Source organism: Silene latifolia, chromosome Y (assembly GCF_048544455.1).
Source record: "Silene latifolia isolate original U9 population chromosome Y, ASM4854445v1, whole genome shotgun sequence".
NCBI classification, from domain to species: domain Eukaryota; kingdom Viridiplantae; phylum Streptophyta; class Magnoliopsida; order Caryophyllales; family Caryophyllaceae; genus Silene; species Silene latifolia.
In genome coordinates this window covers 138,327,281-138,351,465 of record NC_133538.1, presented here as the reverse complement: position 1 = coordinate 138,351,465, position 24,185 = coordinate 138,327,281, and the positions used below count along the sequence as shown (strand labels likewise).

The following is a 24,185-nucleotide window of genomic DNA, read 5'->3' as shown; positions in this document are numbered from 1 at the left end:
TTGACTGGGTTACGCCAGCTTTGGCAAGTTTCACTCGGTACTTGCACGCGGCGATGCGTCCGGAGACAGTGGGAGCGGGTAGTGCTCCTGCTTTGGTTGGTCCCGGCCTCATCCTTGAGGTACGAGTTTTTTGTGGTGGTTTTTTTTATTTTTATTTTGATTTTGATTTTGGCAATTTTTTAGAAATTGGCTAATTTGTGTTTGCTGTGTTTGATTACAGGCTTGGTTGTACGCTTACTTCACTCCTCTGCGTCCGGGGACTGTAGACGGTGTTCCCTCGGCTTAACCTGCTGTGAGGGGTTGGACGGTTGGTCGGAAGAAGTCGACTTACGAGGACTGCAGGCGTCGCGTGAACAAGCTTCGGGTTGCTGATGTAAGTTTCTGATTTCCCTTCTCCTTTATAGCAGTAGCTAGAGATAGGATGACTAGGTAGCTTAGGAAGCCCCCAGTTAGCTGAGTAGCTTTGTTTCGAATGCAGTTTGTTGGGCGGCCTTGGGAGCACTATACCGGTGTGCCGGCTGCCGTCACAGAGCGTTTGCGACCTCGCAGCTCCCTGCGCCTGTACTTAGAGACGGCGATTGAGCCGGTTTGGTACTTGGGCGAGCGCCTAGTTCGCCAGTGCCTTACCGAGACTTTTGTCGTGCCGGTTGACCCGCCTGGGGCGTTGTTCCAGGAGTTGACTCATGATGAGGTTGAGGAGCACCTTCACGGTCGAGGAGGTGAGGAGCTGTTGCTGCGAGACGCTGACTACGACACCTTCCGGTTGTCGAAGCTCGCTTGGTACCCGATCGAGGTATGTTTTCCTCTTTTCTTTGTTTTTGTTTCCTCCCTTGATTGGAGGGTTTGTCATTTTTGACGTGGATCCAAATGGCAGGGAGTCGACCCGCTGATGAGGACTCAGCCCCCAGCTTTCCCGACGGAGACCACTTTTTAGGGGCCGAGTGGCGAGGAGCTTCGATTCAGCTTACGGAGCTGCGGTGGCCGAGGTGGCCGACGCCGGCATGGAGTGGAGGTTGACTGCCTCGAGGGTGAGTTCTGTCTTGAACATTTTCTCCATTTATACTTTGCCTTACATTGTTTTGAAGGACATTTTTGTTTTGTAGGTGACGACCGTTAGTCACCGAACTTGTGGCGGATGGCTAACCGGAGGGCGCTCGCTAGTGACCCGGCTACGAGTGAGGCTCGGCTTTCTCAGGCACGTTTTGTGTGTTGTTTTTGTATATTTGGTGTTGTATTTCACGTTTTTAGATCTTTAGGATCTGTTATTGTGTTTGGCAGGGCACAGCGGATCCGGCGGAGCTTGCTCGGATCCGTGTTGAGTTGGAGGCGGCCAGGTCGATGATCGAGGCCCAGGGGTTGGGGATTACCCGTCGAGACCAGGAATTGAGGCGTCACGAGAACGAGCTGCGGAGTCGAGACGCGGAGATTGCCTCTCTGAAGCCTCAGTTGGCTGCAGCGGAGGAGCTTCACGTTGAGATGGAGCGTGAGACGCTGGAGAGTTCCCCGGAGAGGGAGTCTGAGCTGGTGGTGGTGTATGCGTTGGCGGCGACTCCTAGCGAGACCAGGACTGGTCCGACGGGAGACGTCGAGTAGTCGTTGTAGCTTGTCCGTGTCTTGGACTCTTGCCTGTACATATTTACATTTTATGTGAGGCGGTTTGTATATATGTGTTTTTGGACTGTGGTTTGTTTTGTGATTTTTGGCTTTTTTTGTGTTGTGTTTCGGAGGAGCGTTGTTGGCTGTCGACTCTCCTTTTACTTTGCACCAGTTCCTGCATCGTTAGTGTAGAAAACAGGTAATAGATAGCATATGAACACGTAGAAGCATTTGATCACATAAAGCATTTCTTTGAAAAAATCAAAATTAACCAAGATGACTTGAAGTTAAAATTTGAAATTTTGAAACGAATTTTTGAAAATTCCGTGACAAAATCGTCACGTTTGGAATTCAAAAGGAATTGATTTGAAAATTTGAGCAATTAACTCGTGTCGTGAATTAAATTGCATCGAAATTTTGAAAATGACTCGAAAAAATATAAAAACTCAAACCGTCAGGAAAGAATTTCGGAAAGGGTTTTTTGCGAGTATATTTGGCTTTTGAGGTCAAGACTCGAATTTGTGAGTGCTTGAATTTTGAGGAAAACTGATGTCGTGTTATCAATCTTCGGTTTTGATTTTTGTTTTGCGAAAAAAATTTCGGGATTTCGACTGACTTGGAAACGATCCGTCGCGGATCGGGGCGACTAGCCCTTCACCCCTTAAAAAAAGAAAGAAAAATCCGTATGTTTAAAGCTGCGTCATGGAAACCGTGCCGGACTTCGTAAAACGCGAAAACAAGGAAATGTGAGTGTGAAGAAACACAAAATTTCCTGAATCATCCCGAAGAGGCGCTAGGTTCCTGGCGGGAGGTTTGAGGTGTCAGGAGAAAACACATGTTGAAAGAGACAAGTCAACAGCGGGAATCCTGGAGAAGCCCCAAAGAGGCGCGAGCTGCTTGGCGATGGAAGCCGGCTCTCCCCTTTTTTCTGAAAAATGCGCTGATCATTTTGTATAAATAGAGACGTTTGCGCTTCATTGTTTCAGCATCCGAAACACAAAAACATCTCTACAAAACCTCCTCTTCTTCCACAAAAAAAAATATTTCATGGATGCTTTTGAGAATGCCTTGCGGCAATGGTGTCGGGATTTGTCGCCTCCCGAGAAGTATCAACTCGATTGCATGGGAGTTGGTCAATTGTTGGTGCTTCGTCAAGTCAAGGTGCAACCTTCGTTTCTTGAACATGTTCTCGGTTTTGGGATTCGAAACATCATGTTTTCGTTTTCCCAAAGGGCGAGATTTGTCCTCTTGTCGAAGAAGTTGGAGCCATTGGTGGGTGGCCGGGTTGTACTCCGGTGCTTCCTCCGACTCGGTTGTGCTACAAGGAGAAATTTCGTTCCATGTTGGGCTTATCAACAAGCCAAGTCGACTTTCTTCTTGCTCCACATGGTGTGGATATGTTGGCTCTTATCAACATCTTCTCGAATCGGTTAGATGCTAATGTCTCGGAGGTTGCTAGGAGAAGGGCTCTTGCATTTTGCCTTGTCCATGTGTACCTCTTTGTTGATGTCTTGAAGAAGGAGGGGCTAAGATGCCACGGTAGCATGACCCTTATCCATGTGATTGAGCAAATGGAGCATGGTAGAGATCCATCGTGGTTGGTGCTTGGAGAGATTATCCAAGCTTTGGACAAGGAAGGCTCTTGTGGAGAAGCTCCCTCTTTTGGATCGCCAAGGATCCTAAAAGTATGGCTATTGGAGAGGCTAAGGTATGTAGAGCCTCCGGTTAATCCTTCTTCTTACTCCTTCCGTCACCTCACCATGAGGAAGACGTTGTACCCGGATAGTTTTGCTTCCACCGAGGCCTATTGGGCCGCAAGGTTGGCGGAGGAGGGTGGTCCTCATATCCGTTGGGTGGTGCCGTGGTGGCATTTGAGGTCCTTCACGGGGTTGCCCGCTTCGGGTGCTAGTCCTCGTTCTTTGATGGTGGTGGGTTTGAAGGTTGTTTCCTTCATATATCCCGAAAGGCTCATGAGGCAAATGGGGCGTCAACAAAAGGTGCCCGCTCAAGATACTCTTGTCCAAGAGAATGTGTTCCGGAACTCCGAGCTTGTGGAATTATTTGAAAGGTGGTGGGCTACTCGGCCACTTTGGGAGGTGCCAAACCCCGTTGCCACGACATGGTTGACTCCCGCTTATGTCAAATGGTCACGTGCTCCGTCCTTGGAAGAGAGATCCAAATTCCGTAAGGTCGAGGTTGTTGACTTGAAGTACCGAGAGGTTGGCAAGGCCAACCGTGCCTTCTTTGAAGAGTATGTTGAGGGAGCTACTCCCGATGTGATGAGACCACCGAAGAGGAGGAACTCCGGCCCCAAGAGTATGGTGGGCCATGCATTGGCTCGTCTTGGGTCGAACATGGGGTCTTGTGCTAGACCGAAGGCCGTTGCCGTCTTAGATCCGTTTAGGATCCGTTCCGAGGAGGAAGTCCATGCTAGGCGGGCCAACAAGAAGAGTAAGGGGAAGATGTACCCCGAGAGAAAAGGCAAGGGTAGAATGGAAGAGTGAAGACCTCCATTACCTGCTTTATTATTATGTTGTATTATTGTTGTGAGTTTTTATTATGTTGTACTAGCTAGTTATTGTGTGTTTTGTGCTAGTTTTATTATGTGAGGTGTGTTAGTGGACACCTTAGCTTTGACAAGTTGTAGACTCGTCGAGCTTTGTTTGTTGTTGAAGTTGTAATCCCTCCCATTATTAATTAAATAAGAGGATTGGTCGTGTCGGAAATTGTGAACGCTTTTTTCTTCCATCCATTTGGTAAAGGCAACTCGATTTGAATCGTCCTAAACAATTGCACTTGGGAAAGTGGTATTTTGTGGGAAGGGAGAAAGGCTCATTTTTTGTATTTTCGTGGGGAAAGGGAATGTTTTTCCCTTTCCTTTTTTTTTGATGGGATTTTTTGTATGTGGGGATGGTTGTATTCACCGGGAGAGGTGAAATTAAACCATGATCGTAGTTCGAAATGCTTTCTGAATTTGAATTGGGTTTTGTGGTTGTATCCCTCAAGCATAAGAGAGACTGCCTACGTATTCACCTGAAGAGGTGAAATCAAACCATGCTCGTAGTTCAGGGGTTTTGGTTTTTTTTTTGTAGTGCAAATGGACGTTGCCTTTGACGGATCAAAGGACATTTGAAACAGGCAAGGTGCCTCAGCTTAGACTCGATAAAACATGCAATTTCAAATCAGAACATATTGAGGAACTTGACTTGAAAAGGGTTGAGGTTGGTGCTAGTTGCGAAACTAGGCTAGGTTGTTTGTTGATAGGGTTCAAGGGTAGTATTTCTTGAGTTGGTCTAGGTTGGTTGGGTTTGTAAAGTCCTCCCCGTCTAGGTCACTCAATCTCACTGCGCCCCCCGAAAGTATTTTCTTGACCAGGTATGGCCCGGCCCAGTTGGGTTTGAATTTTCCCCTCGGATCGACGGGTAATGGTGCTCGGACTGACTTGAGGACCAAGTCGCCCTCCCGGATATTTCTGGGTTTGACCTTCTTGTTGAATGCCCGTTGTATACGTCGTTGGTATAGCTGGACGTTGTGCAAGGCGTTGAGCCGCCGTTCATCTAGAAGAGTGAGCTATTCGTACCTTCGACGGGTCCATTCCGCCTCAGGGACTTGACTCTCCAGTAGAATGCGTAGAGATGGGACCTCTAACTCTACCGGTTGAACCGCCTCCATACCGTATGCTAGGTAGAAGGGTGTGGCGCCTGTCGGTGTTCGAATGGAGGTTCGGTACCCCCAGAGTGCGAATGGGAGTTTGCTCGGCCAATCGCGGTAGTTGTCTTGCATTTTCTTGATGATGGTAACAAGAGTTTTGTTTGCTGCCTCCACCACTCCGTTGGTTTGGGACGGTAGGGGGATGATCGATGTCGTTTGATCTTGTATTTGTCCAGCAAAGCTTGAGTTTCCGCCCGGAAGTGAGAGCCTTGATCGCTGATGATTTCATGGGGTACCCCATATCGGCAGATGATGTTGTTTTGAATGAACTTGGCCACTTGTTTGGCGGTCAAGACTGCATATGACTGTGTTCCACCCATTTAGTGAAGTAGTTGATGGCGACGAGGATGAAGCAATGCCCATTGGTGCCTATCGGGTTGACTTTCCCGATGATGTCGATGCCCCAGGTTGAGAATGGCCAGGGTGATGTCATGGTGTATAAAAGGGATGGTGGTATATGTTGTATATTGGCGAAGATTTGGCAATTGTGGCAATGTTTGACGTAGTTACGGCAATCGGCTTCCATGGTTGTCTAGTAGTAACCTAACCGCATGATTTTCCGTGTAAGCATCATTGCATTCATGTGAGGGCCACATTCTCCGTCGTGAACTTCTCCCATGACTTTCTTGGCTTTGTGATGGTCAACGCAAAGGAGAAGAATTCCTTGGGATGTTCTTTTGTAGAGCTGATTTTGGTTTATAACGAATTGTGATGCAAATAAACGGATGGCTCTTTGTCCTCTTTGATCAGAGTTGGGAGGAAATTCGTTTTTGGTTTTGTAATTGAGGATGGCTTGGTACCAAGGTTCATCATGGCTTTCCTCGTCGTCGATAATGGCACAAATGTGAGCTGGCTCGCTCCGTCTTTCGACACATAGGGGCATTGATGACATGTCGTCAGGTATATTGACGAGCGCGGCAAGTTTTGCCAGGGCATCAGCAAATTGATTTTCCTCTCGCGGCAAGTGGAAGTAGTCGATTTGGTCGAAGAACTTGGCCTCTTGACTGACCTTTGCTCGGTAGGGAGCTAAGCAGTCAGATCGGATCTTCCACGATCCGGATACCTGATTGATGATGAGTGAGGAATCGCCATGGACCCTTAGTCTCTTGATGCCAAGTGTGATGGTTGCTTGTAAGCCGATGAGACATGCTTCATATTCAGCGGCGTTGTTGGTGACGGCGAAGTCTAGCTTGACCGAGATCGGAACGTGTTCTCCCTCTGGTGATATTAGAAGGATTCCTACCCCGAAACCTCTCATATTAGATGCACCATCAAAGTATAGGTCCCATGCGTCGGAGTCGGCACAAAGGATGTCTTCGTCAGGAAGTGACCAAGTGTCGGTCGTTGGATCCTCGTTGACGGGATTTTCTGCTAGGAAATCGGCGACCGCTCTTCCTTTGATAACCTTGAGGGGTACAAACTTGAGATCAAATTCGGACAGCATAAGTGTCCACCTAGACAGCCTTCCGTTTAGTACGGGCTTTTCGAAGATGTATTTGACAGGGTCCATCTTGGAGTAGATGTGGACCGAGTAGCTGAGCATGTAATGCCGCAGCTTCTTTGTTGACCATACTAGGGCAAGGCATGTCTTTTCCAGTTGGGTATACCTCGTCTCGTACTCAATGAACTTTTTGCTGACGTAGTAGATGGCTCGCTCCTCGTTGCCAACTGTTTGTGCTAGCATTGCTCCCATGGCTGTGTCACTAACAGTCAGGTACAGGGATAGAGGAATCCCCGGTTGAGGTGGCATGAGAATAGGAGGTTTGGATAGGATTTCCTTTATCCTGTCGAATGCCTTCTGACAGTCGTCGTCCCAATCGGTGTGATCGGAGGCGCGAAGCTTCTTGAATATTGGTTCACAAATCATAGTGAGCTTGGCGATGAACCTAGATGATGATGTCTTGGACCCGACCGAGAAATCCCCGAATCTCCTTCTCGTTCTTAGGCCGAGGCATTTGTTGAAGGGCTTTGATTTTGGTTGGATCAATCTCAATGCCTCTTTTGCTGACGACATGTCCCAAGAGTTTTTTGGAGGTGACCCCAAATGCACACTTCTGAGGATTTAGTCTCATGTTATACTTCCGCAGACGACCGAAGAATTTCCGGAGGGCATTGATGTGGCCGTCCCGTTTTTTTGATTTGACGATCATGTCATCGACATATACCTCTACCTCCTTGTGCATCATGTCGTGTAGGAGGGTGGTAGCGGTTCTTTGATAGGTCGCTCCGGCGTTGATGAGGCCGAAAGGCATGACCGTGTAGCAATATGTCCCCCACTGTGTGGTGAATGCAGTTTTGTGCATGTCCTCCTCAGCCATTTTAATCTGGTTGTACCCGGCATACCCGTCCATGAATGATAGGAGAGCATGTTCGGCGGTGTTGTCTACCAGAATGTCAACATGCGGCAAAGGGAAGTCGTCCTTTGGACTTGCCTTGCTCAGATCCCTGAAGTCGACGCAAACCCGAATTCGTCTGTCTTTCTTTGGTACCGGCACAATGTTGGCCACCCAATCCGAGTATTCAGACACTTTGATGAACCCAGCCTTGAACTGTTTGTCCACCTCTTCTTTGATTTTTAAGGCCCACTCAGACGCATCCGCGTAGCTTCGTTTCACGGTTTAGCCCCGGGTTTGATGGGTATCCGGTGCTCTGCAATTTCTCTGTCAATCCCAGGCATGTCTCTGTAAGACCAGGCGAACACGTCCTTGCATTCGTGGAGGAGGTCAATGAACTGTTGTCTTTCCGAGGGGTCCAAGGTTGTCCCTATCCTAAGTTATTGAGGTGTATTGTCGGTTCCTACGTTAATAGGCTCGGTTTCCTCAATGATGGGGGTTCTGGTTTCCCGTTTGTCAAGTTCTTTGGCTAAGTGAGGTGGGTAGTTACTCAAGTCAAATTCCTCATGAGCATTCATAATTGCATTGCAGTTAAAATGAGACGAGTCATAAGCAAACTTAGCATTCATTAAGTTGACACGAGCGAAAAGCTCGGAAAGGACAGACATCTCGTGGTCAGTCAGAGGCGACATAACAGAGGAAGTGGCCCCTAGAACAGGCTCCAGGTTGGCACCTTTCATGGGAGTGGGGGTGACCTTAGTAGATTCAGCCTCTGAATCAGCCACGACTTTATGATAAAACAGTGGGAAGGGGACCTTGACTGGGACTTCCGGAGTGTTAGGAGCTATAACAGACTCTAACTCCGACTCAGACTCAGGCTCAGATCCTTTTTCACTTTTCTTCTTGAACATAGGGCCTTCTCCAGTTGTGATCTTGAGAATGCGGCCTTGGCGATCGGTCCACTTGATGGTTTTCCTCCAGCCTTGGGTGGCTTTCTCCGGTCGAGATCGGAGATCAAGGCGGTTGGATCAAACTGATTGTCTTTCAGGGCGATGTTGATGATGTCCTCATAGTCGAGGCGTTTGATGTTATCTTCCCCAAGAGTAGTGTGACTTTGTTCGTCGAGGCATGGTGACGGTTTGGACTCAGTTGATGCAGCTTCGATGTTGTCGGGAATAAAGTAGCAGTCCTGGAAGACTTCCACTCCCGGGTATCTAGCCTTTGCCACAGAGTCATAGATAGGCTCCGGAAAGCCGTGGTAGGGTTCAGACTCTCCCTCGGGGACAAAGTATCCGTTGAGAGTCAGGTGGTAGGGACGGAGGATGACTCCGTGCTTTTTGCGTTTTCGGATTAGGAGGTTCATCTCCTGGACGTCTCCATTGGTAGGTTCGTATCCCAGCCCAAAGGTAATGTTGGGGACCTTAGCCCGTTTTAAGGGAGGCAATGGGTCCTTCAGCGGATTGAGCGGCAAACCCGGGAAATAACCCTGGCGCATCATGATACGGTTGATCGTGAGGCTGGCGAACGGGTCACATTCAGAGGTTGTTAGCTCATCAGTTATGGCGTTTACGGCTTGGAAACCCCACATTTCATTATCGTCCTCCTCAATGGCTTGGGAGGCTACCCCTCTTCTCATAACTGCTTTGATTGGGGAAGCGGGGATCGTGATCGTTTTCCCGTTAAAGGGGACCCTGATCTTTTGGTGAAGCGTTGATGTGATTGCCTTGACGGCGTGAATCCAGGGACGTCCCAGGAGCATGTTGAAGGATGCGTCGATGTCGACCACTTGGAAACTGGTTTGTCTTTCTAGTGGCCCGGTTCCGATGGCTAAAGTGATAAGCCCAGCGACCTTGCGACGAGTGCCGTCGTAGGTGCGTACTCCTTGATTCGTTGGGATTAAATCAGATTATTTAATACCCAGCCTGTGGGCAGTTTTGAGAGGAATGACATTCACGGCGGAACCGTCATCCACGAGGACCATTGGTATGTTCTTTTGGAGGCATTGCACAGTGATGTATAGGGCCAGGTTATGGTTGGCTCCGAACAGGGGAATATCCTCGTCGGAGAAGACGACCGGGTTGCTCAGATCAGGGGCGTCTCTTGTCATGTGTGCCACTATTTCTTCTGGGGAAGAGGTGGAGGGCACGGTTAATTTTCCCAAGGCCTGCTGCAAGGCCTGTCGATGCTCAAAAGACGTTGCGATCAGTTACCAGATAGAGATCTCGGCTTTTGCTTTCTGGAGCTGTTTCGGGATTGAGTTCTCGGGAGCCTTTGGTTGAGTGTCCGCCTCTGGGACGATTTGGTCATTCGTTGTTGGAACGAACGTTAGGTTGCTCGGATTCTGATAGGGACGTCCGGACCGGGTGAGATGTCCGATTTCCTTTGTCCGCTTCTCCTTTCCTGGGACGACATAGACATCCTCAACATCATCCCGCCATATGCCGTTAATTTCAGGGTCTCGAGGATACCTCGGAGGGGTATTCCTCGGTGGGTAGTTCTTGTGGGGAATATTTTTGTGAGGGCGATTTTTGTGGGGGTAGTTATTTTGAGGGCAGTTATTTTGAAGGTAATTCTCGTGAAGGTGGTTATTTTGAAGGTGATTTTCGTGGGGTCTATGCCAGAATGGTCGCGGGAGCAATCCATCCTGGGGTGGGTAGTTTTGAATGCTTGGGGAATTCTCTCGCGGACGTGGTGCCGGGGGATTGAAGATGAGTCGACGGTAGGCGTCGTTGAGTCGGGTGATTCTCTCAGAAAGGCTGGCAATGGCCTCCTCAACTTGCTGAAACATAGTGAGCATAGTGGCAGCACTGAACACGAACACTCCGTCTGAAGGGTCCTTTTCCAGAGCATTTACCTCGTCGTCAATTGGCAAGATGAGATGAGAGCAGTCTAGGGTCGGCTCATCGTCAGAGATGGCGTGAATTCCCAGATGATTCGTCTTGTTGTTTGGCTTAGTTGGTGGGGGTATAGGCAAATCTCCCTTCTCAATCATGTCTTGAATGAGGTGCTTGAGTTTGAAGCAATTTTCGGTATCATGCCCTTTCCCTCGATGATACTGGCAGTAGGCGTTGGGGTTCCAAAATCGGGATTTCTTGGCGTCGGCCGGGTCTGGGGTGAGCCCGATCGGTTGTATCTTCCCTTGGTCCATGAGTCTTTTCAAGGCGCTCGCATAAGTTGACCCTATGTTGGTGAACACTCTCTGGGGGCGTTCAATTTTCTTGGCAGATGGTTCGACGAGGTTAACCTCATCAATCTTGTTTGTCTGACCGTAAGGGCGAGATCCGGTTGAGGTGGATCCTTGATAACCCCTGCCTGTGGTCTTCGCTAAGACACCCTTTCGGAGGTCGTCCTCGATCGTGTCCCAGAATTTGCGAGATCTTGAAAAGTTTTGATATTCGATACCTCGGCGAGTTGGCATAAACCGGGCGGAGGTTGTTGACAAATTTTTTCACCAGAGTTGATTCACTCGGCTTACTGACCAACTGAGTACTCACCCTCCTCCAACGGGTTAGGAACTCGGTGAATCCCTCCTTGTCGTTACCGGGTTAACACCTCGAGAGTACGGGTGTTGGCCTGGATCTCGACATTGTCGGCATACTGTTTGGCAAACTCAACTGCAATTTCGTCCCAGGTGGTAAGGTTTTTCGGGTCCAAGGAGTAGTACCATTGGCGAGGAATTGGCTCCAAAGAGGATGGGAAGATCCTGGTAAAAAGTTCCTGTTTGACCCCCTTAATGGCCATGTAGTCTTTGAAAGCACGGATGTGGTTGAGTGGGTCCTCCACTCCCTTGAATTTAGGCACATTAGTCAAGGTGAAGTTGTCAGGTAACTGGTCCCCAACAGGTTCGAACCTTCGGTTATTTTCAAGGTGGATGTTGTTACCCCGGGCTAGGAGTTGTTCTTCCAAGAGTTTCAGCCTCTTCTCAGTCTCAGTCAGAGGTGGGGTATTATGTTCCCCAATTTCCTTGTTTTCCAGGGCGTCGATATGGGTCTCAACGCGATCCAGGGTGACCTTAAGAGCGGTAAGTAGGTCAAGGCTAGGCGATCGGTTGTGACATCTCTGTTGTTATCATTGTTGTTGTTGGACGAAGCTGAAGACGGGGCCATGGCTCTGAGGCAGAAAAACAGCTCACATTACAACTCAATCCGACACGGTTCCAAGACTGAACGCAGACAACATAGAGGACGAGACCAAGATCGACTCAACAAGACGGGGTGACCGTGTGTGGTCCCTCGGTGCTGACTCGATTTATGACGTGACGGTTTTTGACCGAACCTTTGACACGGGTCCAACATGACGGCGTGACGCCATTGGACGGGTCTCGTGGCGAGATGACTCATAAGTAAAGACCCATAAGTACGTTTGCTTTGACTCGATAGACACGAGGCGGAATTGGAATGGTGAACCGAAGTTTTCGAAAATAGGAATTTTCAAAAAGATTCATTTGTCGCTTTAAAGGGCGGCTTCCGAAGATAGAAATATCCGCAAGTCGATCAGTTGAAAAGGGTTGTCTTAAGTTTATTTGCAAAAGACGGTTTGAGTTTGAGCCGGCTCGAAAAACGGTGTGTTGCTTCCCAAGACGGTTTTGAAATTCAAAATTGTATGTTTTGAAAATCGAGTTTGAAATGTTTGAAGAGGTCTCGGGGACGGTGCATGGTCCTCGGGATCCCGAAAGTGTCTCGAGAAAAGGGGGTGTGCTTTTCTCGGGTTTTCAAAGAGCCATTGTCGGCGAGAAACGGGTTAAAAATCCGTGTCTAGACGCGGCGATTATAACAGCGTAAAAAAGGTGATTTGAAATGGTTATACAAAACCGGGTTTGAAAATCGTCATTACGACGGCCTAGAAAGGCGTGTTGAAATGGTTATACAAAACCGGGTTTGAAAATCGTCATTACGACGGCCTAGAAATGCGTGCTGGAATGCTTATACAAAACCGAGTTTGAAAATCGTCATTACGACGGCCTAGAAAGGCGTTCAAGGGTCGGCGAAAGACCGAGGTTTGAAATGGCCATTATAACGGCGCAAAAAAGGTGTTTTGAAAGTTTGCAAAATGACGCGGAAGGACTTATGATCAAGTAGCACATAAGCACTCACAGTTTCATTATATTATGCATCATGCTGACACGGGTTTTCGCTTAAAAGGGTGGGTTACACACCAAGCAATCAAACCCCGATTTGCGAGAGGGATACCAATCCAAACAAAATGTGTAAGGAGGGTGCCCTAGCCTCGTGCTCGAAAGTGATAAAAGCTCTTTGACAAAACAGAAATGTGTAATGTCAATGGCATGCTTGACTCAATCGGGATTCGAACCGCAGGGATGAGAAAACTCACGCCGACGAGACGAGCCAATTGGTCGAAAAGGGTTGGGTTGTGGGCCCGGACAAGGAACCCGACCGTGACCGTAATATCAATTAATGCATTCCATCCAAGACCTCATTCGAGTCTCACCATCTAGGGATCACAAAGACGTAAGTGTCCTAGTTTTCCCCAGCGGAGTCGCCAATCTGTGGACATGGGCCCACCTGCGTATGCCCAGCAGATCTGTGGACAACGGCAGCGGTCTTTTTGAAAGCCACGCTCGGCGGCGTAAAGGTGCTTTCGACCGGATCGTTTTGGATCGGTCGGTTTCGTCTCGGTAAGGGTCTCGAAACGATTAGAGATGTTCGGAGTCGCCACCAAGCATTTGTGGGATGCCTGGAACCCGTTCGAATTCCACTTTATACCTCGGTCAAATCGAAGCACAAAGCAGCGTTTTGACATAGGTACTAAAGATAAGGAAATCGTCCCTCTTTAGCATCCTATCTCTAGAATGACTCTCGTACGCCCTAGATAAGGTCGTCCACTATCCAAAGTTTCTGAGTAAGAGGTGAAGGTACGTATTGGGAAGACTTTTAATCAGACACCCAATCCCGCCCGTGTTTAGCGGCCTCTACTGATCGATCTTGGTTGGTTGAATGCAAAAGTTGATAAAACGGTTTAAATGCATGAATGCGCATCCAATGATTTAAACCTAACATGTGAGCTTTCTAAGTCGGTTGATTTAATCCAAGTATCAAGTATAAGATATCGAGTTGGATTAATGATTGATTTGCATGCAAGACGGAAATTAAACATCCATTTACCGTATTAGGTTTAGGGTGCATAACATGATCCATTTGTCTTAGTAAGGCATTTTGCAAATGTGGTTCGAATAGTCATCTGATCCGTCCTATATCCGGGTTAACCGGAGTCAGGATCGTCCTGGACTAATGCTGGAAGGGAACAGGCCCTATACCAGACGGCTATAAGAGGCGCGAGCCAGCCGGCGGTGTAAGGGGCCTCCCTCGGGTTTTGAAAATGAGAAAGAAGAGGCATGCTTGGGGCGCGGGTTAGCCAACGGATGTATACCGTGTTCTGGTTGTTTAGAAAACGTTATGAGACGTGTTGAAAATGGGTATTTGGACCCGATTTGATTTTGAAAGGGTCGTTTAGACCGTATTTGTTGATTTGAAGAACTAGACTCGGATAATCATCATTGTTTGATAATATTCGATGTCGGGTTCGATTTGACAAGCTTGACATGAATAGTTTTGAAAATGATTATGGACTAATTGTTTTAAGTCCATTTTGAATGTAATTAGTCGGTACTCATCATCGTACCCGGGTTAAAATCCGGCATGGTATATAGAACCAAGGATGATTTCGTGTTGGTGACTAATATGCTTGTTTTGAAAATGTAAAGAAATGAAATAAAAGGCTTTAAAATACCTCTTAAATGTCATTAACCAAATATTATCACCGAAACACGGATTTAACCGTCATGGTATGAAGAACCAAGGGTGAAAAATGCTTTATGGTTAAAACATGTGAAATGAAACAAAAAGGTTTCGAAAATACTTGAAATGGTAAAAACCGATTACAAATATGAAAATGGATTAAGGGAAATGACGAGAACAAACACGGTTGATCTCTGGTCTGAGCACCCCATTTAGGCGCGAGCCTGTTGGCGACCTAAGGGGCTTCTGCCTCAGACCAAAAATCAGTTTTGGATCGTTTATTCCATGTTTTAGTTCATGTTATGCATGTTTTAGCATGTTAAAGTCATGAAACGAAAGAAAACATAATAAAAGAGGATTTTTACACCCTCATACTTACATGTTTGGTTGTGGCGAGTGACCGACGTAAGTGTAACAACTTGTTTGATCGAAAAAAACTCGGTTTAAAACCGTTTTGGTAAGTAAAAGAGTGTTTTAAATGTTTAGTGATGGTGTAGTGGTCAAAGTGGTCGGACAAGTAGTTTAATGCACGATGACGGTACCAAACAATGTGTAAGGCTCGTGTTTACGATCAGTAGGTCGTAAACACGCGTCGGATTGTGACTTTAGAAGTCGAGTCGAGAATTTAAAGGGAGAAAAGAGGGGGCGGACACTCGCGTAAGTCTCAAATGGGCGACATTTGAGGGGTATTTATAGAAGAATGAGTGGTTGTGTGAGTTTTGAGCGACGTGGCCACCTGGGCTGCTCAAAGAGGCGCGAGCCACGTCGCGGCACTTCGAGTTGTGTTGTCACTATCACAACAAACGCAATCATGATTTGTTATATCCTAGGTTTTGTAGTCAAATGTTTGGCACTTGACCATTCACGAATTCAGGAAAACTTAGTATAGAAGGCTTGAAGATATTTTGTTTTTGTGGTTGACTCGGTTTGACTCGTTGTTGGAGTCGGAATTTTGAATTTTCGAGTCGGTTTTTGGCTCGGTGTCGGTTTTGACTCTAGTTAGTGTGATCGCGACCCCGTCGTTGTGCATTAAACACTCCAGGTATTTTTGAAATGTTTTGAAATGTTTTGTTTTCGAAATCGTTTTAAGTTCTCCGAAGTAAAGTTGTACACAAACTGTCGATCAAACGCTGCGATCCCAAAACATGTTGTAGTCCGATAATCATCGGGTGTTTGTTGGAGTCTCAGCAGATACTGGGTATCTACACCCCTTGAGTTGCTTTGTTGTGTTGCCGTGGGAAGTGTGGGATGAACTTCCGGGACGAAGTTCCTTTTAAGGGGGGAAGACTGTAATACCCGCCCTGTTAGGGACTCGTTGACCGACCTATTGACCAAAGGAGAGCCTTAGCAAGGAAGACGAGAGAGATTAGTTGACTAACGTGACTTGTTACTCGACCTAACTGGGGACACTCGGCTGAGTAATTGAGATACTCGACCGAGTGGGGTGTACTCGGCCGAGTAAGTCAATACTCAACCAAGTACCTCGTTAGTTATCGCGTTATTATAAAACGCGGAGTCTTAGACATAATTCATTTTCGACGGTTCCTTTCTCTTCCTAAACCTAATCTCTCTCTCTCTCTCTCTCTCTCTCTCTCTCTCTCTCTCTCTCTCTCTCTCTCTCTCTCTCTCTCTCTCTCTCTCTCTCTCTCTCTCTCTCTCTCTCTCTCTCCCCCCCCCCCCAATCCTCTCATCTCACCCTATACTTCTTATATGGTCTTGAACACTAATCGAAGAAGGGAGACAATTTATGCATGAAGTCATTGAGTCGGGTTATCGTCGTCGTCACATCGGTTTGCTTGTCAAGGTGAGTTTGTATTTAATTGTTATCTTTCAGCATATCTTGGATAGTTTAGTGACAGAATAAGGTTGCTACTTGTAGGGTTCGTCATGGAGTCTTGATTAGCTTGTATGATGGACGCACTTTCATGAAATAGCGAAAAGATAGGGTTTTCCCTACTCAGTTGCTTGTTTAATTGATTTAAGATGATAATGATTGATGTATTGGCATGATTAGTATTGTATTGAATTTGTGATTCTTGGATGATTGGCTTGGTTGTTGTTTGTCCATGGTTCTCGAGGTACGCCCTTGGGTGAGTGGAGTCATCTTCGGGAATGGCTTCACTCCATTGATTTGCCCCTTGTGGTTCCCCTTACAAGGGGGATGTGCACATTAATGAATATGGGTTATTCGCTCGTTGCGATAAGCGGGGATTAGGTGGACAAGGCTACAATCCCTCACTGGCGCTGTGGGTCTCCCGTTGCGATGGGAACCTGGCAGGGCTACACACTTCAGTGTGTAGTCGATTACTGGTTACTTTGGAGTTTGGAGGAATGTGTATTGATGGCTTGGATATATTTTGGTTGTTTTGCTTATCTTTATTATCCAGTAAACTGACCATGTGTTATGTTTTCAAAACTGTGGTGATCCATTCGGGGATGGTGAGCAATTGGTTTAGCCGGTGCTGCTTGATATGTTGCTTGCGGGATATGGAGGAGTCTGGGTCATCATGTTGTCTAACTAGTTGCCCCTGTCACTCATGCTTAGTGGTCCTTTCTGTTGTACCAGGGTTGTTTTCTTTTGTCAGTTGTATAACCTGTAAGAGACATGTAATAAAATGTTCCGTTATTATTTATTTGATCTACTTACCTCAGGAAACTGAGATGGTAGCACCTTTATATGCTGAAGTGGTCCTTGATAAGGCACATTGGTATATGGGGGTGTTACACCTCCTCTTTGGATACTTGTATTGCAAATAATTCAGCCCCATGCTCATGTTGATTGTGCAGCAAGGCCACTTGTGTCTCTCCTTCAAAGGCCTTAGCCATATGTTTGAGTGATGGCTCCTTGATTTGAGCAGTTTTCCCTCCCTTCAGTATATGATTTCTCCCCTCAAAATTGAATTTCATAGTAAGCTTCTTGAAATCCCAAGTAATGGGTCTCAGTGTCTCTAACCATTAGACCCCTAGCACAGCATCACAACTGCCTAGAAGGATGGCATAAAAAATTGTCTTGAATTCAGTTCCCCTGATCTTCCATTTGAGATTCTTAACAGCATGTGAGCACTATCGTTTTCCCCCCATTGGCTACTGAAATGCTAAAGGTGTTAACTTGCTCCAGTTTTAGGCCAAGTTTTTCTGCTATGTTCATGTCCAAGAAATTATGAGAATTCCCACTGTCAATAAGGATACTAAGAACCTTCTTCCAATCTGTCCAGATACCTTCATTTTTTGGCAACTATGCTGTCCAGCCAAGGCATAGACTGAGATCTGGGCTATCTCACCTTGCTCCTCTACATCCTCTATTTCCTCCATAGGCTCTCCGACCTCCACCTCACATTCTTCTGGGTCTATCATAAATAATAGCTTCTTGCTCTTACACACATTGTTTGGTGTATATTTCTCATCACACTTAAAAGACAGTCCCTTAGCTTTTTTAGCCTCATATTCAGCATCAGCAGGCTTATATTTAAGGTGAAAATTATGTGGTAAAAATGGTTTATTAGGATGGCTAGGATAGGATGATCTGGGTTGGAAAGATATCTGTGGGGATTGGTAAGCTATTTTTGTGGTTTGAGAAAAAATGGGGTATTTTTGTTGTGGGATTTGTTTTTGAGCTTTAGGGTCTGTTTGGATTGAAGGAATTGGAGGGAGGAGGAGGGGAGGGAAAGGGAGGGATTAAATTTCTTTCGTTTGGTTACAAAATATGGAAAGAGGGAAATGGAAGGGGAGGGAAATGAGACGATCTATTTTATTTCCTATAGAACAAACAGTAATCTTTCCATCAGTGGCAAGATTTGGAAAGAAAACCTCATTTAATTAAAAAATGACAATTTTGCCCTTACTAAAAATCTGATACACTTACACACATCACACATATCAGACGATATAATATCTCTCATTTCATACTTCACTTGTACAAATTGGGGATCTAGGGTTCCAAATTGGGGATCTAGGGTTTATGAATTGGGGATTTAATTGGATTGATTTTTCGATTGAATTGGGGATTCCAAATTAATTCAATCTCAAATTCAGTTTATCCGGTTCGTTTTCTCTCTTCTATCACTTCTTGTGTAATTTTGTTTAATACTAGAACTCCAGTTCGATTGATTTTTCGATGGTAATTCGATCAAATTACATATTTAGTTCGCTTGAATTACATATTCAATCTATAATTCGATTATTACAGTTTCTAGAGTAGCTAAAGTGGGATTGAATTACATATTTAGTTCGATTGAATTACATATTGGATTCAGTTTCTGAATTGGGATTGTTGTTGTACAAATTGTCATTTGTGGGTTATATATTATCTACTGATGATAGTAAACTTTGTGGTTTAAGATTCATGGGAAATAATGAGTTTTATAGAAACCGTAATTCGTAGTAATTACTGTCTTTCTGTTTACTAATGAGTTCTGTACATGTTGTCTACTAATGAGTTTTGTACAAATTGATTGATGATTTATGAATTTGTCTTTCTGTTTAAGATGGAATAAAGACATTATCGATATTAAGAAATGAAGTCGGCTGTGTTTAAGAATTTTCATGGGTTCGTCTTGTTGCTTAGAGTAGTACTTGTCTACTTGAAGGTTTTGTTTCTTGTTGAAAATATGTGTGCAAAACAATTTACGTGCCTTTGCCCTGCTATTTGTTTGGTTGTGGATTCTGAGTTTTTGTCATTCCCTGCCTCAGCAATTTGTGCTCCTTACTTTTCAAATTTACATCAGCTGGAATTGATTGATATACGTAAATGCGCTTCTCTTTGTTTTGCCTAATTTAATAGGCTAACTTCCTCTACATTTTTTTGCCATATTTATTTATATTGTCATCTTGACATTTTAGGTATCTTTTTAGGATATGGAGAGATATTTGGAGAGTGACAAAAATGAATTATTGGTTGGTGATAATGATGATATGGTGGCTGAGGCAGAGGTAGAGGTTGAAGAGAATGAAAATTTAGAATTAATATGAGGAAAAACGTCGTGAGGCTGTTGTTCATGTAGCTGCTTATATTTCATATTTTACTTCATTGAGAACCATTTGTGATCAACCTAAAAATTTCACCCGAAAAACCAGTTTGGATGCATACATGAGAAGGGAAAGGAGACTTTTTGAGCTAATGGATGATCTTAAGGTTACTAGAACTTGTCAAGGTCTAATTAGGATGAGCCCACATGCTTTTGAAAGGTTTTGTAAAATTCTTAGAGATGGGAGATATTTATTAGACACAAGACGGTCTTCTGTAGAGGAGCAAGTGGCAAAATTTTTGCATATTATTGGTCATAATGCTAGGAACATCACCCTTAGCTCCTTTTTCAAACTTTCGGGTGAGACCACTAGTCGACACTTTTACCGAGTTTTGGATGCCATTATATCAATGGAAGACATGTTTCTCAAACAGCCCAAAGGAACGGATATCCTACCTGAAATTCAAAACGATGGTCGTTTTTTCCCATACTTTAAGGATCGTGTAGGTGCTATTGATGGGACACACATTCGTGTGAAAGTTTCTGGTGCACAGGCTTCTAGGTTTCGATGTAGAAAGGGATTTACCTCTTAAAATGTGTTGGCGGCTTGTACTTTTGATCTCAAGTTCTCTTATGTGTTAGCTGGTTGGGAGGGCACTGCTTCAGATTTTAGAATTGTTAAGAATGCATTATATTCTAGGCATGATAAATTAATAATACCTCATGGTAAGTACTATCTGGGGGACGTTGGTTATATGTTAAAATCGTGCTTGATTACGCCATATAGAGGTGTAAGATATCATTTGAAAGAATATACCTCTCGTGCTCCTGAAAACTCTCATGAGCTATTTAATCATCGACATGCCTCACTTCACAATGCAATTGAGAGGACTTTTGGAGTTTTGAAGAAGCGATTTGCAATAATTGGAAGTACGAACGAGCCTCATTATTCACAAAAGACGGTAACTAAAATGATTTTGGCGTGTTGTATCATTCACAACTTCCTTATGGGAGTCGATCATGAATACAACCGGCGTCTTGTTAAAGAAGTAGACCTAGAGCTAGCTGAAACTATTGAAGAGGGAGACCTTGTTTCATGTAAAGAAGACTCAGTCAAGGCCGCCAAATTTAGGGATGAGATTGCTTCTCAAATGTGGGAGGATTATGTAGTATAATGACTTTTGTGAGCATTTGCTTATATTGCTTTTTTCATGTTTGAACTGTTGAGCATTTGTACTTTTGTGAGCATGTTGTTGGCTGCCAAACTACTAGTTTTTTATCAAGTTTGCCTTTACAATTTATGACATAATTTCTATTCCATTTTATGTAATTTGCTCATTTTGTGTTCCTGTCTGTTTTTAAATAATTTTATCTCTTTTAATGTCATTTTCTGTGTACTGTTAGTATAGAAAATGGGACAACAGAAAAAAATGGAAGCTCCAAGCTCATCCTCCTTGAGATGGACTGATCGGATGGATAAAGTTTTTATTGATGCGTTAATGAATGAAGTTGTTCTTGGGAATCGAATCGATGGGAGTTTCACTTCGCATGCATATGATAACATTGTTAAAGAATGTTCAGAGAAAATGAATCAGCCTCTCACCAAAGCTCACCTAAAGAATCATCTTAAGACGATAAAGAAAAACTTTAATGATGTGTTTGATCTATTTGGTGCTAGCGGTTGGGGATGGAATGAAGTGACAGCGATGTTTGACAACGAAGACGAAGTTTGGGAATCGCTACTCGAGGTATGTACTTAATAACTATCTATTTCTTTTGACTTCTTGCTGCTCATTTCATACTTCGTAGTAAGTAATAACTAACTGTGATGTTGTAGACTTGAGTAATCTGTTCCCATGTCGACTATCCGACAACCATAAAATATTTCACTTGTATTTTCTTTCACTTGTATTTTCACTTGTATTTTCTCCGACAACCAGAAAATCTTTATGACAAACATGAATAACTTACTTGCATCATTTCACAACACTGAACACTAGATTAAATTGTTTCATTATACAGAAAAAATCGTCTTAATAGTCACTGTGGTTAATAGTCACTAACTCACTATTAATTTTTGCTTTAGAAGATTATTGTTAATTATAGTGATTGGCCCTTCTGAAAACCTTTCGAACTTCACCTGGATTTCCTGTTAATGGAGATATATTACCTATCATAATCTGGACTTAGAAAAATGGTTTGTTTGTAAATATTAGTGAGTAAATTGTTGCTGATGATTGGTGTTAGGAGCTGATGATTGCTATCTTGAATCGTTTTCAGAAAAAACCAGAAGCTAAGAAATAGAAGAACACCCCTTTTCCTCACTTTGATTTGTAGGCTAAGCTTTTTTCAAAAGATCGAGCTACTGGTGCTGAATCCGCTACAGCTAAGGGGAAGAGTGTTCACATGACAGCAACTATTATTGACTCGAATGATTGGGGCACGATGGAAGGTAAGACGGGTGATTCTAAAGACTCGGCTGATTCTAAGAAAGGGAAAAAAAGAAAGGCAACTGAAGACGTTTTGCGGGAAGAAATTCAATCATCAAACAAGGATTGTACAATGTTGCACAGGCTCTTCGAGAGGGAAATGATGTAATTGAGAAGGGTCGTCCTCGAGTTTATACAAGTCAAGAGGTATTTGAAGAGTTATCAAGGATGGAGCTTGATCAGATTACTCGTAGTAAAGCTTATAGGTTCTTAAGTGCCAAGCAAACGAGGGTGATAGAGTTGTTTGGGAGCCCACCTGAGGAACGAAAGGAGTATTTAATGGAGATGATGATTGACGATGAGTGAAGCAACCAGAAAAAATGTAGCTGCTTATATTTAAATAAGTATCATGGTTTTGTAATGCTAAGTATTGCGGATGTTAGTAGACTTGATTCAATGTTTAATCTCGTTGTATGTCGTAATATTTTAGTTATCTAAACACGTATGCTTAAGATTTTATTTTAAGCTGTTAGCATCTTAGCTAATCAGGTGGTTTTTCCGAGTTTTGGAGAGCGATGCTTATCTTCTTTGTAGTTTTTTATTCTCCGTCTCCCTTTTCGTCTTCTCTTTCTGCATCCGTCTTTCCTCCCATATCAATATCAATGAGATTTCAACAGGATGTTATTACAAGAGAATTGACGAGGTGGAAAACTTACGTAAATTAGATGAAGCAATGATCAATTTTCGGAAATCCGCAAGAATTTGTTCAATTATTGAATTTTTATAGCTGATAAATTCGTGGTGAACGGTTGTAGAGAATAATGAGGCTGCATTTCCTCAAAATTAAAAAGAATAATGATGAAGCTGCTCAAAATTAAAATGGAAAAAAAAAAGAATAATGATGAAGTTGGTGTTACATGGTGCAAAGTGAATACACAAATAAACTGTCATCTCCCTTCTTAGATGGAAAAGTAAGGGCATTATTGTCATTAGTCATCATTTACCATCAGCATCGTCCATCCATTCTCCTTCCTCCCCTTCCATTTCCCTCTCACCATTTTTGTTATCCAAACAACCTCAATCCATTTACCCTCCCCTTCCCACCCCTCACTCCCCCTCCCCTCAATCCCCCTCCCCTCCCCTTCCCTCCTAAAATGGTAACCAAACAGACCCTTAGTGTTGACTCTTGTAGTTTAGCCAACCCAAAGGCTTCAGAGATATTCCTTGGTTTCAACATCCTTACCATAACTGAAATGTTTTCTTCAAGGCCATTAATAAAGCAACTCAAAGCATAGCTAGGCTGAAGAGTTAGTTTACTAATAAGCATGTCAAATTTATCATGGTAATCTTCTACTGATAAAGTCTGTTTAAGCTCTAAAAGTTCAGACATGGAATCCTCATAGACATCCCCAAATCTGGCTTTTACTGCTAAGGAGTATTCCCCCAACCCAAAGGTATGGCAGAAATCCTACCCTTTGTGTAAGCTTGGTGTCAGGCCAAGGCTTTAGAGTCTAGGTGCACAGATGCAATGACCACCTTGGACTCATCATCAGTCTCTTCAACAGAAAAGTATTGAATGCATTTAAATAACCAACTATCAACATCACTACCAGTAAATCTAGGAAATTTAATTTTTGGTTTGTGTTGAAACATTATACATTCATACCCTGAACTCTGTTGTTATTTAGCCCCCAGTTGGCCAAGGTTTCAGTGAGTGCAGCCACTTGATCCTTCAAGGTTTGAACCTCCTCAACACTTGCCATGTTCCTCCCTTGTCTGGTTCTTGGTCTAGCAATTTTTTTGAGTTTTTTGTAATTAGGAAAAAGGAAAGAGTAATATATTTTTGGATTTTCTGGAATTTTATGATTTATATTTGGTGTGCCTCAGGTCTGAGAAAACCTGGCTCTGATACCAAATGATGCAAACGCTTAAATAAATGGAATGAGATAGAAATGCAACTGTTTAATCATTGATTAATAGGTTGCCCCAAATAAAAATTTGCAGTGAATATCACCTGGAATTGCTATTAAACTCCCTCAAAAGAGAAATTCAGATTACATTCATTGATGGAAAATAAAGCTAAGGTAGCTGACTTATTTATAGGCTATAATGCCTTGCTTGTCAAGCTTAATGACTTAGCATAGTACTCAATATGGCCGTTGCATTTGATTAACTCAGGTGCTCTCCATTGTACTCCTCAACCTGGCACATGGTACAGGGTTATTCCCTTCTAGAACCTGGTGAGGTTTTCTGCCAGCTCATGCAGAATATCTCCCTTGACTCTTATATAATTCTTTGGGACCACTGACACAGTTAGCATTCTCACTTCCTGGTTTTATACTCATTGTGACAGTACCAGTGATTGCCTGAGCATCACTGTAAACATTTGCATCACTA

The 24,185-nt window shown here is 44.2% G+C and overlaps 1 protein-coding gene across 4 annotated transcripts; it reads left to right on the top strand.

The window, feature by feature from the left end:
- Positions 1-18,322: 18,322 nt before the first annotated feature.
- On the top strand, positions 18,323-22,313 carry LOC141627444 (uncharacterized). 4 transcript variants are annotated; one of them, XM_074440715.1, is made up of 3 exons: positions 18,323-18,435; positions 20,769-21,107; positions 21,697-22,313. In XM_074440715.1, the coding sequence occupies exons 2-3, from the start codon at positions 20,772-20,774 to the stop codon at positions 21,955-21,957; spliced, it is 597 nt and encodes a 198-aa protein (XP_074296816.1). In that variant the 5' UTR covers positions 18,323-18,435; positions 20,769-20,771; the 3' UTR covers positions 21,958-22,313. The 4 variants fall into 4 exon arrangements, 3 of the variants coding, with proteins under 3 accessions (XP_074296816.1, XP_074296815.1, XP_074296814.1); XM_074440714.1 differs by having other exon boundaries at positions 19,235-21,107; XR_012537007.1 differs by lacking the exon at positions 18,323-18,435 and having other exon boundaries at positions 18,442-21,107; positions 21,640-22,313.
- The last annotated feature ends 1,872 nt before the right edge of the window (positions 22,314-24,185 follow it).

What these genes read in the sequence shown, in the direction of transcription:
- LOC141627444 (XM_074440715.1), top strand. Translation starts at nt 20,772, where the DNA reads ATGGGACAACAGAAAAAAATGGAAGCTCCAAGCTCATCCTCCTTGAGA. An exon ending in TTTGGGAATCGCTACTCGAG is followed by an intron (nt 21,108 to 21,696) that starts GTATGTACTTAA and finishes TTTGATTTGTAG; the next exon opens with GCTAAGCTTTTTTCAAAAGA.